The sequence below is a fragment of the Musca vetustissima genome, unplaced genomic scaffold, assembly GCF_032173495.1.
Source record: "Musca vetustissima isolate MV318-11 ecotype Yass unplaced genomic scaffold, APGP_CSIRO_Mvet_v1 utg18653, whole genome shotgun sequence".
Taxonomy (NCBI): domain Eukaryota; kingdom Metazoa; phylum Arthropoda; class Insecta; order Diptera; family Muscidae; genus Musca; species Musca vetustissima.
Genome location: NW_026880395.1, coordinates 12367 through 28131, shown reverse-complemented (window position 1 = coordinate 28131; position 15765 = coordinate 12367). Strand labels below are relative to the sequence as shown.

Here is a 15765-nt window from a genome sequence, read left to right as displayed (position 1 = left end):
TCAAACGAGTTATGACAGTTCCAGTAGGGTGCCAATTAGTATTCAATTTCCTACTATTCCCCGGCGCTGCTGTGATTTAATGTTTATGATTTTTTTGTCTAATCGCTACATGGCAATGTCCGAACGACGGGCAGAATCTGCTCCAGCGACAATCACATGTTTATGTAAGTGTGCAGCCAGTGAGTGTATTTTTCTTCACATGATTCGAATTGTTGGCCAACTGCCGTGTAGGAAATGTAAGTGTTACTTTCACAGAAGGGAGCAACATGTTGCCAGCCATGCTATAAATACACCAGGCAAGAAGCAGCGGCTGCATCAGCTATGCAACAAGGAAGAAGACGAAGACATGTCCTAGTGTTGGCTAGACCAGATCTGGTCTTTGGCAACAACACAATTCGAAAAATAAATTGTTTATGTTTCTCAATGACTGTAAATCACCCGAAGAAGGAAGATCTTCGTCGGTACAAGGAAATGTTTAACAGCATCATGAATCCTGTTTGGTTGGCCAAACAACCAAAACCAAATCAGGAAATCATAGTTTTGTAAAGTTAAAATCAGAAAAGTTCTCTCTTCCTCAAAAAAAAAAAAAAAAAAATAATAATAATTCGTTTGAACATTTCAAACCTTGAATAGCAAAGAAAAATATTTGAAAACCTGTTGCTTAGAATCTGGACTTATTATGAGGATGCTATTCGTTGTCCGAGGTAATGTTTGTTTTTTTACCTTTATCATAATTTATATTGGATATTGTTTGTTGCTGAGGTACATCAAGAATGTCCACATTTCCAGTAACAACAAACGAAATGCCAACAAAGCTGAACATCCCAAAATCTTGATTTAAATGTTCCCTTTCAATTGCCATTGGAGGCCACAACAGGTTACTAATCTTTAGAGACAGTGTCGTTCTGGAGGTTTGAGTTGTAGAGGACAGAGTTGTAATAATTTATTAGAGAACACTTTCATTTGTTTCTTAGATTTGGAGGACGTTCGAAATGATATCTTCAACTGTAATTTAGTTTCGAAATATTATCCTAACCTCATATATATGTTCGAAATATTACCCACGCCTTATTTTTATATTCGAAATATTATCGACGGCTTATTTTTGTATTCGAAATAATAGCCACGCCTTATTTTTATGTAGGAAATATTATACAGTGCTTGTTTTTATGTTCGAAATATTATCCAGGATTTAAATTGATGTTCGAAATATTATGTATGCATTAATTTTATGTTCGAAACATTATCCAGGACTTAAATCGATGCTCGAAATATTATTTACGCATTAATTTGACGTTCGAAATATTAACCACGCCTTATCTTTATGTAGGAATTATAATACAGTGCTTATTTTTATGTTCGAAATATTATTCATGGCTTAAATCGATGTTCGAAATATTATCCATGCCTTAAATCGATGTTCGAAATTTTACCCACGCCTTAATCGATGTTCGAAATATTATCCATCGATGTTCGAAATATTATTTTGATGTTCGAAATATTATCTACGCCTTAGTTTAATGTTCGAAATGTTATTCACCCATTTTTGTATGTTCGAAATATTATCCAGGCCATATTATTATACTGGAAACATTATCCACTGCTTATTTTTATGTTCGAAATATTACGCACCGTTTTTTTATGTTCGAAATATTATCCACACATAAAATCGATGTTCAATATATTATCCATGGCTTAAATCGATTTTCGAAATATTATCCATGCCTTAAATCGATGTTCGAAATTTTATCCATTTATTCGATGTTCGAAATATTGTTCACGCCTCAATTCGCTGTTCGAAATATTATACACACCTTATTTTGATGTTCGAAATATTATCTATGCCTTAGTTTAATGTTCGAAATATTATTCATGCCTTTTTTGTATATTCGAAATATTATCCAGGCCTTATTTTTATACTGGAAACATTATCCACTGCTTCTTTTTATGTTCGAAATATTACACACCGCTTTTTATGTTCGAAATATTATCCACCCCTTTAATTGATGTTCGAAATATTATCCACGCATTAAATCGATGTTCGAAATATCATCAAGGCCTTAATTGATGTTCGAAATATTATCCACCCCCTTAAATGTTGTGCACGCCGCATCGCCGTTCGAAATATTATCCGAAATATTATTTACGCCTTGTTTTTATGTTCGAAATATTATTTACGCCTTATTTTTATGTTCGACCCCCTAATTCGATGTTCGAAATGTTGTGCACGCCGCAAATCGCCGTTCGAAATATTTTCAATGTCTTAAATTGATGTTCGAACTTCCGAAATTTTTTTATAATCTTCGACAATATAAACCTCAAACCTTCAAAGTAATATAAACCTCAAAATAATGTTCGACTCCTTAAATAATATTCGAAATACTATACAAGACGTCAGAATAATTTTCGAAATATTTACCACCCCTCAAAACAATTTTACCAAATATTTTTACAATTTTCGAAATATTATCCACGCCTTAAAATATTTTTGAAATATTATTTTTATGCTCGAACTATTATCCACGTCTGATAATAATGTTCGAAATATTATTCAATCCTCGAAACAATTTTCGAAATAATTTTATAATGTTATTTAAATATTATGTTTATGTTCGAAATAATATAAGGTTCAAAATATTATGCACTCCTCAAAATGCTTTTCGATATATTTATTAATGTTCGAAATATTTGCCACGCCCTAAAAATAAATATTCGAAATATTTTTTTATTCTTCGAAACATTATCCACACCTTAAAAAATTCTTAAAAAATTAACCATGCCTCTAAATATTTTTCACGTCTCAAAATAATATTCGAAATATTTTGTTTAATGTTCGAAATATTATTCACAACTTAAAAAAACCGTCGAAAAATTCCCCATGCCATAAAATAATTTTCTAAATGTTATTTTCATGTTCGAACTATTTTCCTTGGTTAAAAAAATGTTCGGCACCATCCTAAGTAATAGAGTTTTTTAAATATTTTTTTTTTAACGTCTAACTAAGGCGTAGATTTAAATAAATCATTTTTATTTACATAATTTTTTTAGACACCTTACTAAGGCGTAGATTTTTTAAATAACTTTTTTCAGACACCTTACTAAGAGATTTTATACACCACCTTACTAAGGCGTAGATTTTTTAAATATTTTTTTCAGACACCTTACTAAGGCGTAGATTTTCTAAATAATTTTTTTCAGACACCTTACTAAAAATAGGGCGTAGATTTTTTAAATATTTTTTTTCAGACACCTTACTAAAAATAGGGCGTAGATTTTTTAAATAATTTTTTTCAGACACCTTACTAAGGCGTAGATTTTTTAAATAATTTTTATTAGACACCTTACTAAGGCGTAGATTTTTTAAATAATTTTTTTCAGGCACCTTACTAAGGCGTAGATTTTTTAAATAATTTTTTTCAGACACCTTACTAAGGCGTAGATTTTTTAAATAATTTTTTTTTAAAAATAAGGCAGACACCTTACTAAAATAAGGCGTAGATTTTTTAAATAATTTTTTCCAAGACCTCCCAACCAGGCGTAGATTTTTTAAATAATTTTTTTCAGACACCTTACTAAGGCGTAGCTTTTTTAAATAATTTTTTAAATAATTTTTATTAGATACCTTACTAAGGCGTAGATTTTTTAAATAATTTTTTTCAGACACCTTACTAAAAATAAGGCGTAGATTTTTTAAATAATTTTTTCGAACACCTTACTAAAAATAAGGCGTAGATTTTTTAAATAATTTTTTCGAACACCTTACTAAAAATAAGGCGTAGATTTTTTAAATATTTTTTTTTGGACACCTTACTAAAAATAAGGCGTAGATTTTTTAAATATTTTTTTTCGGACACCTTACTAAAAATAAGGCGTAGATTTTTTAAATATTTTTTTCAGACACCTTACTAAGGCGTAGATTTTTTTAATAATTTTTTTTCAGACACCTTACTAAGGCGTAGATTTTTTAAATATTTTTTTTCAGACACCCAACTAAGGCGTAGGTTTTTTTAAATTTTTCTTCTTCTTCTTTTAAACGACCCCAATCTATAATTTGGCCATTTATTATGGATGCCAAAGAGAAGGTATTTTTATGCGTTCTTTTATTTTTTTTCTCCTTTTGGAAAAAAATATTTAAATGTCGGCTTTTATTAATAGAGCCTTGAGTCAAGTTGTAAATTATAACTCTTTAACACCACGGCGTAACAAAAAACGCCGATCACTTCACTTAGTGTCATTTATAAATTTTGTGGAAATTGTTCACAGAAATAAGCCGGCAAATATCAGACGAAGAAGAAAATGCCACAAAACACTTGTGGCAATACAATCAAAAATATTGTTTTTTTTTCGCATAACCAATAACATATATGAGGCCTATCTATACCCCCCGACCGACCGACCGATCTACCAACCACAAGGGAGCTGTGAATTGCTGCCGTCGAAATCGAACCCAACAAATATGTTGTCGACTGGCTAAAGAGAAGTAGTGTCCGTCTGGTCAACTTCTTAACTAGTTAGTTGGTTGGTTCGGCTAATAAAATGACCAGGTTATACCACTAGAAGGCATATGGACGGCCGACCAATCGATCCGGCCAAGAAAGGAGGCAAATAACTGCTTATTAATTTAATCTTTTAATCGCAAAAGTTTAATCGCAAATCACAGCGTGAGAAACGCTTTACGAATATGCGCCATATTTATATTTCTAAAAAAACAAGCAGCAACTGTGTGTGTGAGTGAGCGTTTGTGTATGTGTGTCTGGGCACTCAAGTGCTTGTGTGTATGTATGTGTATATAGGATATGGCTATGCTAAACTAAGTAGACAATTGCAACATATTTAAAAAGTGGCCCTGGTGTGTCGGACATTTGCAGGAAATGACCAGGCCAGGCCACAGCCAGCCAGACCAACAGTTGGTGGTACCAGCCAGCAACAAAAATAGGTGTTGATAAAAATGGGCGTCCAAAGACATGAATTTGGCGCATATGGCCAATTATTTATTTCCTTAGTTGTAGTATTTTTTCTTATTTCACAAAGGGGAGATTTATAATTTTGCGATATGTTGTTGTAGTTTTATTTTATTTGTTGTGGTATTTGTTTTTTTTTCTCATGTTAAACTTAAAATGACCCAAATTATTACGTTTTGGAAGTTAATTAAAATGTCAAAATAAATTAAAAAGGAAGCTGTTCTGCCAAATAATAAAATTGAGGTTATGATTCATCTTAAGCCTCGATGTCTAAGGAGTTGAAAGATGAAGATCACTTCTCCATCCATTATTATTCGCTCAGCTGCTATAAAATTATTAAGATTTGTTTTCGCAGATAATTGGAATGAATTAAGAACACATTTAATTTATTTGTTTATCATCGTAACGAGGTTCAATTTATGCTGCCAAGAGCTCATGGGAAATGAGGAAAGATTAAGGCTTTAAGAAAAATTATGGATGAATTGATATGACACGAAGGCGGCGGGAAGGACTTTCAAAATGTTATATTTTTGTGAAAGTCCAATATTTTTTGTAATTAAACTAGCTTACTAGGACCTTGAACATAACAAAAACCAGTAAGGAAAAAGGAAAAGTCGGACGGGGCCGGCTATATGATACCCTACACCACTTTGGGTATATTCAACAGATGGCATGGTCCATAAACATGCCATTCTGCAACCCATACTGAATTTTTTATTTGGTCAGATATAGAGTTGCTTCTTACAATGGGACAAAGTTATGTAAAGCATTTTAAAGAAAATATTAATCGGACTAGTCAACGGTAGTTTGGATATATATATGATAATGAGGAATTTGATGCACCATTTACTTTAAATCGGACGAAAATATATATGGGAGCTATATCTAAATCTGAACCGATTTTCACGAAACTTGGCACACATCGCTACAGGCTTAATTCAGTACGCTATGCCAAATTTCGTGCAAATCGATCGGATATATAGGGACTTTGGTACCCCATTTACATTAAATCGGACGAAAATATATATGGGAGCTATATCTAAAACTGAACCGATTTCCACGAAACTTAACGCACATCATTCTAGACTTTATTTAGTACACTATGCCAAATTTCGTGCAAATCGAAAGATATGTAGGGACTTTGGTGCACCAATAACATAAAATCGTACGAAAATATATATGGGAGCTATATGTAAATCTGAACCGATTTTCACGAAACTTAGCACAAATCATTCTTGGCTCAAACCAGTGCGCTGTGCCAGATTTCGTGCATATCGAAAGATATTTGGGGACTTTGATGCACCATTTACATTAAATGGGACGAAAATATCTGGACAGATTTTCAGAAAACTTAACACACATCATTCTAGACCTAATTCATTACGCTCTGCCAAATTTCGTGCAAATCGAAAGATATATAGGGACTTTGTTGTACCATTTACATTAAATTGGACGAAAATATATATGAGAGCAATATCTAAATCTTAACCGATTTTTCCCAATTTCGATAGCATTCGTCCTTGGGCCAAATATGTGACATGTGCCAAATTTCATCCAAATCGGATCATAAATGCGACCTGTACTTTGTTCACAAAAATAAATGGACGGACGAACGAACAGACAGAGTGACGAACGGACATGCGTAAATCGACTCAGAAAGTGATTCTATGCATATTCTCAAAAGGAACCATGTGTCTATCTCGTTTCTTTTTGCGTGTTACAAACATATACACAAAGACATAATACTCTGTACCGCCGTTTGGTGAAGGGTATAAAAATAAAAGGGTTATGTATAGACATGGATTTATCTTGAAAATGTTCTGAAAAGTAATTGTATGGCTATGCCTTCAGTAGTAGGAAAATTGCCGCCCAATGACAACTTTACATATCGTGTTAGAGACCGTATAAATAAAATACATGTCTGAAAAAAAATCGCCGGCCGGACCAAACTTTTTTTACCTTCTACCAATAGGTGAACCTAAAATTGATCAGGATTTTTTTTCGGGAGCTACGTCATTGTTCATTGCTGGCAGAAGAAAACGAAATACGAAAACTACTGACACTCAGGTTGGAAAATTGGTGGGCTAAAATCTAGAAAATGTCGGATATAATGCGTTACCATTGTATGAGATGTCGTTAAACAAATTTGTAGTCCACCAAGATCCTGGAATGTCAATCATTTTGTAATAATAAAATGTAATCACTTCGGTTGGGAAATTCGCCAAGGGCTATCAAAGTACCTATAAGAGACGGGATCCATATGTGGGGACTATATCCCAAGATTAACCCATATTTATTATTGTTGGTAAGACGAATTGCTATCTACTGAGAATATCAAATTATATCCAAAATGGCTGAGAGACAAGAATTTCAAAAAAAAAAAAAAGAGGCACTCAAGTGGGAAAATTGAAATAGTATGAAGAACTATCCTGTAAAGAATCTGTTTACCCATCAAGGTCAGAGCCAAACTACAACCATTAGAGAAAATAGAATGCCAAGTGATAAAATTGACCACCTAGGACCTTGAACATTACTGTTATTTTATAATGTTTAGATATAGTAACATCGGTCCTATGTATGGGACCTATATCCAATGATCTATCGATATTTTTAAAATTGAATGATTTTCCAGCCACTGAGAAACCAAAATATTAAATTAGAGCCATTTTGACTGCCACCCGAAGATAACCCAAAACATAAACATAACTCCCCAAAATATAGAAGGAGGCTACTCTAAAAAGTTGACCAATATTGATAATCAATAATGTTAGGTAGGAAGCTTTGCTGTCTAATGTAAGCCTAAAATGTATAATTAGATCCAATTTGATTGAAAAACGTGAAAACCCGAAACTTAGGTGGCTCCATTATATGGAGGCTATCGGGAAAAGTGAACCAATATTGGGAGATTATCTACCAATTGAGAACTCAAGATACAAAACCAGTACGGAAAGTAGTAAAGTCGGACTGGGCCGACTATAAGAAACCCTTCACCACTTTGGGTATATTGTACATATATATCCATACAATTGTATGTCAATCTTCCCTCGAAGGAACATACTCATGTCTTTCTGCAGATGACATGAGTATGTCTGCAGATTTAGAGTAGTCTGCGTACCATGGGACAAATTTATGGAAAACAATTTATAGCAAAATTGATACAAGATATTCGGTACGTCGCATTGTTAAAAATTTTATTTCAATCAGAAACCCGTTCGAAATACATATGGAAGCTATGGCTGCATTTGCACCATTCTAGGCTCCATGCAGTACGCTGAGCCAAATTTCGTGCATATCGAAAAATATTTAGGGACTTTGGTGCACAATTTACCTTAAATCGGACGAAAATATATATGGGAGCTATATCTAAATTTTAACCGATTTTTACGAAACTTAGCACACACCATTCTAGGCATAATTCAGTACCCTGTGCCATAGCACACATTCTAGATTCAGTACGCTATGTCAAATTTCGTGAAAATCGAACAATATGTAGGGTCTTCTTTTCTTGTTCTCAAATCTCAAAAGAATGCTTACTGTGAGGCCGATATTGATGAACGGAACCGAATGTATGATATCTTACATTATTTTGGCTACATACAAAAGGACGGTATCATTAAATTTTCCATATTAAAATCGAATTGGCTATAGATTTGTTTCCAAAACAATAGATATTGTGCGCATATAACGGTGCCTATAGCTTCATATATTTTGAGGATTTTAGAAAATGTCCATTAAAAGTGTCTTCAATTTAATAGTTATGGTTTTCAGTGGTTTACAATATATTTTTGGCAAATATTGTCTGAAAATCAATCGATTTCGATTTTTTTGGAAAGTGACGTGAAGTCTATTTTTCGGATTTGTTAAAAGGGTACGAATCCGAGAAACAGACTTCTACGAGGATTCATGGCGAGACCACTCAATTGTATTTTCATTTTAATTTTTTCGCATCTAGCCTTCGTTTCGATATCGAACCATCCATTAAAATTTTTACCTTTCTTATTTATTTTAAATATTTTTTTTTTTATTTTTAAGAAATACATCCATCTTAAATATTTGATCTCTAACTGTTAGTCTCAAAAGCCCATTATAATTTGATTTTATTACATTATCATTAAAATTAAGTAGTTATTTTTAATAGTTTTATTTTGTTGTTGCCATAAATTTCCCATCTAGTTAACATTAAATTGCTTGTGTGTTAAATGTCATTACAATTTTCATTAAATGTGTCTAGACTTATTTTTTTATAATAAATTCTAATTTATTTCTGGCTGGGGTTGGTTGGGGGTTAGAGTGTCGTCAATTTAATTTTATGGTTATGGCAAAAAAATAATAAAAAAAAAAAAACTGCACAGACGACATCAATAATTTTGTAGGAGATGTTGCAGCAGACATAAAAAACGGTATATTGCAATTAAATATTGGGGGTTGGAATGTGTAAGGTTTGGCGGGGGATAGCAAAACTAAAATATTTACAGGTGTACCTAGATCACAAAGAGTCTACGTACAGCTGCCTTATAAAGACCAATTTCATGACTGGTCTATAAGAACCAATTTCATGGCTGATTTGTATGAAAGATCATCTTCAACTGGTCTATAAAGAAGAAGATAAATAGAGATGTTCTATAAGGAAACCACCTTCAGTCTGGTCTATAAAGAATAACATCTTCAGGCTGGTCTTCAGATTCCTAATAAATATTACTTTCACGGCTGTTGAAATAATACCACTACCACGGCTTGTCTATAAGAAGACCACCTTCGGGCTGGTCTATAGGAAGTCCACCTTCGGGCTGGTCTATGCAGAAGACCACCTTCCAATGTTCTACAAAGATAACATGCAATGAAAAAAATTTTTGAAGAGCTATCAAAGGAGCCAATTTTTATGTCTTTGTAACAGACAAAAGGAAACGATATAGACCCATAATTCCTTTTGAGAATATGCATATAATCACTTTCCGAGTCGATTTATGCATGTCCGTCCGTCCGTCTGTGCGTCTGCAGATGTTAAATTGTAACCAAAGTACAGGTCGAATTTATGATCCGATTTGGATGAAATTTGGCACAAGTCACTTATGTGGCACAAGGACGAACCCTATTAAAATTGAAAATCGGGTCAGATATAGATATAGCTCCCATATATATTTTCGTCCGATTTTATGTAAATGGTGCACCAAAGTCCCTATATATCTTTCGTCCAATTTAAGATAAATGAGGCACCAATGTCCCTATATGTCCTTCGATTTACACGAAATTTGGCATAGGGTGCTGAATTAGGTCCAGAATGATGTGTGTCAAGTTTCGAAAAAATCGGGCCAGATTAAGATATAGTTCCCATATATATTTTTGTCCAATTTAAGATAAATGGGGCACCAATGTCCATATATGTCCTTCGATTTACACGAAATTTGGCATAGGGTACTGAATGGCGTGTGTTAAGTTTCGAGAAAATAGATTCAGATTCAGTCTCCCACAGATATTTTCGCCGATTTAAGGTAAGTGGGGCACTATATGTCTTTCGATTTACACGAAAATTGGCATAGGGTACTGAATTAGGTGGAGAATGATGTGTGCAAAGTTTCGTAAAAATCGGTTCAGATTTTGATATAGCTCTCGTATATAATTTCTTCCGATTTTATGAAAATGGTGCACCAATGTCCCTATATCATGCGATTTGAACGAAATTTTGTATAGAGTACTGAACTGAGCCTTGAATGATGTGTGTTAAGTTTCGAAAAAATCTGGTCAGAGTTAGATATAACTGCCATATATATTTTCGTCCGATTTAAGGTAAATGGGGCACCAAAGTCCCTTTATATCTTTCGACTTGCACGAAATTTGAATTGAGTCTTGAACAGCGTGTGATAAGTTTCGATAAAATAGGTTAAGATTTAGATATTGCTCTCATATATAGTTTCGTCAGATTTTATGTAAATGATGCACCAAAGTCCCTATATATCTTTCGATTTGCACGAAAATTGGCATAGGGTACTGAATAAGGTGGAGAATGATGTGTGCAAAGTGTCGTAAAAATCGGTTCAGATTTGGTATAGCTCCCGTATATAATTTCGTCCGATTTTATATAAATGGTGCTCCAAAGCCCCTATATATAATTCGATTGGCACGAAATTTTGCATAGGGTACGGAACTGAGTCTTGAATGGTGTGTGTTAAGTTTCGAGAAAATAGGTTCAGCTTTAGATATAGCTCCCATATATATTTTCATCAGATTTAAGGTAAATGGGACACTATATGTCTTTCGATTAACACGAAATTTGGCATAGGGTACTGAATCAGATTTAGATATAGCTCGCATATATAGTTTCGTCCGATTTTATGTAAATGATGCACCAAAGTTCCTATATATCTTTAGATTTGCACGAAGATTGGCACAGCGAACTGAATTAGGTGGAGAATGATGTGTGCATTTTCGTCGATTTTATGTAAATGGTGCACCAAAGTCCCTATATATCATTCGATTTGCACGAAATTTTGCATAGGGTACTGAACTGAGTCTTGAATGAAATTAGTATTCCTTTGAAAAGGCGACATCTGTTAGGATACATATATAGAATATACCCATAGTGGTGAAGGGTATCATATAGTCGGCCCAGTTCGACTTTACTACTTTCCTTACTGTTTTAAAAACATTTTTGCCATGGCATTTTTCAACCTTACACCCAATATAAAAAAAAAAATATTGTATCTACTTACATGTTCATCCACAGAATATGTTAGTTCACCATCATCATAAAGAACGAACCACCTTCTTTGCCATCTCTGCAAAAAACCAAAATAAGTAAAAAAATTAATGAAATGATAAAAATAGAAACGAGATGATAAAATAAATTCTAATTGAAAACTGTAAAAAGCAATGAACATGACTCTGCAATTTTTATGAAATAAGGGTTTAAGTCATCAAAAGAAGAAGGAGAACAAAAACAACACACACACAATAAACAATTGTGACAAACATTAATGACAATAAGTGACATTTATACACATATGTATGTTAAATACAGATATATAAATTAGGTCGTATATAGAATGCAGAATCACACAGACAAACAAACACACACACGTACGTACGCATTCATTAATTTTAATGTCATGATGGGTTTGCCAGACAGGCAACCAGTGAGACAGCCTTTTATGTCTGCTTTGAGATTAATTTTTATTATTGTTATTTTTTTTATTCTTAAAAATGTGACATACATATTTGTGTTCTTTTGTAAATTTTTTACAACAGATGCCTATCTGTAGCTTTTGTATAGATTTTTGATAGTTTTACCAAGTGTTCAGTTTTGATTTTTTTTTTTTTCAGAAAAAAAAATGAAAGAACAAATTGTTGTTTATGTTATTGAAATTCAGACAATTAAAATGAATCTGTTTGGGTTGGCAGAATCATTAACATAAATATATATGTACATATGTTGAGCAGATTTAGAAAAATTGATGTTTAAAAACATCGTAGATGTCAAGTGAGTTAGTCATATTACATCTAGACACATGTTGTAGATTCGAGGGCTTTATTTTATATATTTCTGATAGTGTTGTAAATATTAGTTCATTTAAAAAAGAACGCTCCTTGCATTTCTGATCTTTTGATTGAACTAGTTACTTCATCTAGTTCATAGTTTACTACATTGATCAATCAGTATGCGAGGGAAGGTGCCAAGGTGTCAGGTCTATACGGCAGATGTTCCATAAATCGGACGGTTGGCTGGTCAAAAACGCGCTGGTATGAGCCGATGTAGATATGCTAGAGTTGAATAGTTCCGGAACGAACTAGTTCAAATCAACTATTCCGAAAAAAGGAACGATCGGCACTAGTTTCGGCCAATTCGTTCATAGACAGTCAACATTTTAGCGATATGTCGTATATAGAAGTTCCGAAAACATTTCAACCTCTTATTTAATATATAAAATGAAAATACTATCGTTCATGACGACCAATTTCGTCGGTTCCGTTATAGACTGCAGTTGATTTTGTACCAGTCATCCAGACCTTCCCGATCATTGCGAATTAACTGCCGTGTAACAACAACATATGAAACTAAATGAAATACCTAGTTTCTTTTGGGAAAGCGAACCGACGAACATCGAATTGATTCAGGAATGTAGTAGAAATTCAAATTGTAGTTTAGTAGTCAGAATTGATCGTCCTATATGGATCAAGTGAAGTAGTACCCACTTGAAGTCATTGGGTGCTAAGGGGTCAGAGCTGTACGGTAGATGATTCATCATTTCAACGTTATTGCCGGGCAAAAAGAGCTAGTTGGAAACGATATGGTGATATAGAATTTAATCATTCCGGAAATAGTTAAAATGAACTATTCTGCAAAAGCATCTGGTCCTTTCGTTCATTTAGATAATTTTGCTTCAGTCGTTAATTTGTTGCTTTCATTAACCTAAAAACCTTCTTCACTTACATCTTTCCGTTCATTTACGTGCATCCATGAACAATTGAACTACAACGAACTATGGAATTAAACGAATACCTAGTTTCTTTGCGTGGTGAATAGGAAAATATGGAGCTTCTGGAACAATGTTGTGAGAGCTTCTGGAACAATGTTGTGTCATGCTGTACCTATTCGTCGCCAAACAAACAAATTGTAATGGACCAATATAAAATAGACTTTTCTACGTTCCTCAATTAAACGCTTCAACATCTTATGGTGACCAAAGTCATTGAACACACATTTTTTCTTAATGTGCGAGAATAAAAAAGTCAATGGATGGTAAGGGTCTCATCTATATCCCATTTTAGCTGGTACAAAGAGTGATGGTTTGAGCCGTTTAAGAACGAACTAGTTCAAATTAACTATTCTGCAAAAGGGACGATGGGACTAGGCCAGGTTCACTTCCTCTTTCGCTCCAATCGTTCAGTTTTTGCTCTGGTTCGCCTAGATGTTTCCATCCAATTGTTCATATAGATCATCCCATTCATTAACAGAATTAACTGCCAATGTCCGCATTTCTGCATTATATCAATGCATTTCATAAAACATTAAATGCTGCTTTCTATGACACAAGGACGCGTCGTTTTATATATTTTTTTTGATTTCTTCTTCGTCAATTCTCGTCTACCTAACATGTTCTTGTCTTGCGGCATTGAGCGATCATATACAAAGTTAAACATTCGGTTGGGCTTGTTACTCGTATAAACACTTGTTTTATATATATTTTATTTAGGATTTATATCAAAATAATTTGGAAAATACATATGCGAATTTTGCAGAGGTCAGAAACAGTGTCTAAAATAAAGAAACAATGGAATGCAAAACTATCCAAAAATTCGAGTGATTGTTTTTTTGCAAAATAAACAGTAGTTAAACGACTGCAAGTAAAGGGAGAGACGGAGGACAATACCAAAACAAAACACTGTTGTATAATGTGTAGTGGTGGTATTTTTTGTTGGGAATAATACATTTGTTGTTGTCAAAGAGAGAGAGAAAAGAACATATGAGCGCAAATAGAGGTAAAGTCGATCAAAATACGAACGTCATTTTGATGTTAATGAAAAGTTTAATTTTTTTTTTAAATTGTGACAAATGATAGCATGTCAGAAAGAAATTTTCTTCGAATGAAGAGGAGATCACAGAAGCAGATACATATTTTCGAGAAATTGAGAAATCCATAGCCGTAAAATCAACTTTTAATCGTCGAATCCCGTACAATTTGACAATCACTAAAAAAGGCTCGTGTCGATTGGTGCAAAGATATAGAGAGTGAATACGATCGGATGCTTCGAAAGACATTCGTGAAGCACGTATATATGCGTATGTGCCTGATCGACCGAGAAGATCTTCGAAGAAGAGACAAATCCTACGAATATCCCTGCAAGCATTTTCAACTCTTCCCGTGAACTTTATCATTTTCGATAAGATAGCGATTGTCGCAGACAATCGCTTTCTTATGACCGAATTCATGAGACTTTTTAGTTACTTAGGCGATTAAAAATGCTTGCAGGGATATTTGGTGTTTATGAACAAATTACAATTTTTCTGTTGCATGACAAAAGTTAATGAAAACAAAAACAATTCGGGACACCCATCCACTTTGCTACGTCTGTGATTACATATATTATTTAAATGAAGTCCGTTTCATTTTCTAAATCTAAGTCATTAAGAATATTTATATACGTTGTAGTCCGTCTTTATTGAACTCCTTGCTTTCATCATGTGATCTATATTCATCTTTAATAGTTTTATTTAAATTCTACTGTTTTAGAGATTCTAATTCATCAATAGAATGTTGACATTTTAATATTTCTATCATTTCAAGCTTTAACGTTTTCGATGCTGCATGCGTTTGATTAAGCTAATTGATGATATTAAAGGATCGAATGTATCCAAGGCTCTAGTAAATATATCTAAGATGTTATTCATTCGGCTGCTCTTACGGACGTGATGTAACCTGTCGGCCTTATACAATATATGCCTAGCTTCAGCAGCATCTTCTCCAAGAACCCCTAATGTAAGTACACAATTTTCCATTATCTGCGTCGAATGAATTTGTACCTTATGGACATTAGCAGTCATGGACTGCCAAGAACAATAAGTTCGAAATATGTTTAAATCTAATGAAAACTGACATAATAATGAAATTAAAATAATTTTGAATACAAGATTTACCTCTACTCCAGTTATTTCAGATTCAAATTAATTAGTATTTCGGTAAATGGTTTATAATACCAAAATGGTAATAATTACAAAACCTACACAAATCCGCAAAACAGCATTAGGTTATTTAGATTAGGGACGGTTCAATAAACAAATATCAATTTTTATTTCAATTGCCAAACGTTG

At 33.4% G+C, this 15765-nt stretch overlaps 1 protein-coding gene across 1 annotated transcript in view; it reads right to left on the bottom strand.

Moving 5' to 3' along the window:
* LOC133325976 (protein outspread) overlaps positions 1–13410 on the bottom strand; it is a 78160-nt gene extending 64750 nt beyond the window's left edge. Inside the window, exons 1-2 of the mRNA XM_061534664.1 lie at positions 13387–13410; positions 11669–11734 (exon numbers count right to left, since the gene is read on the bottom strand). Of these exons, the coding sequence (XP_061390648.1) occupies positions 11669–11734; positions 13387–13410 (90 nt within the window). The remainder of the gene's footprint in view (positions 1–11668; positions 11735–13386) is intronic.
* Between the last annotated feature and the right edge of the window lie 2355 nt (positions 13411–15765).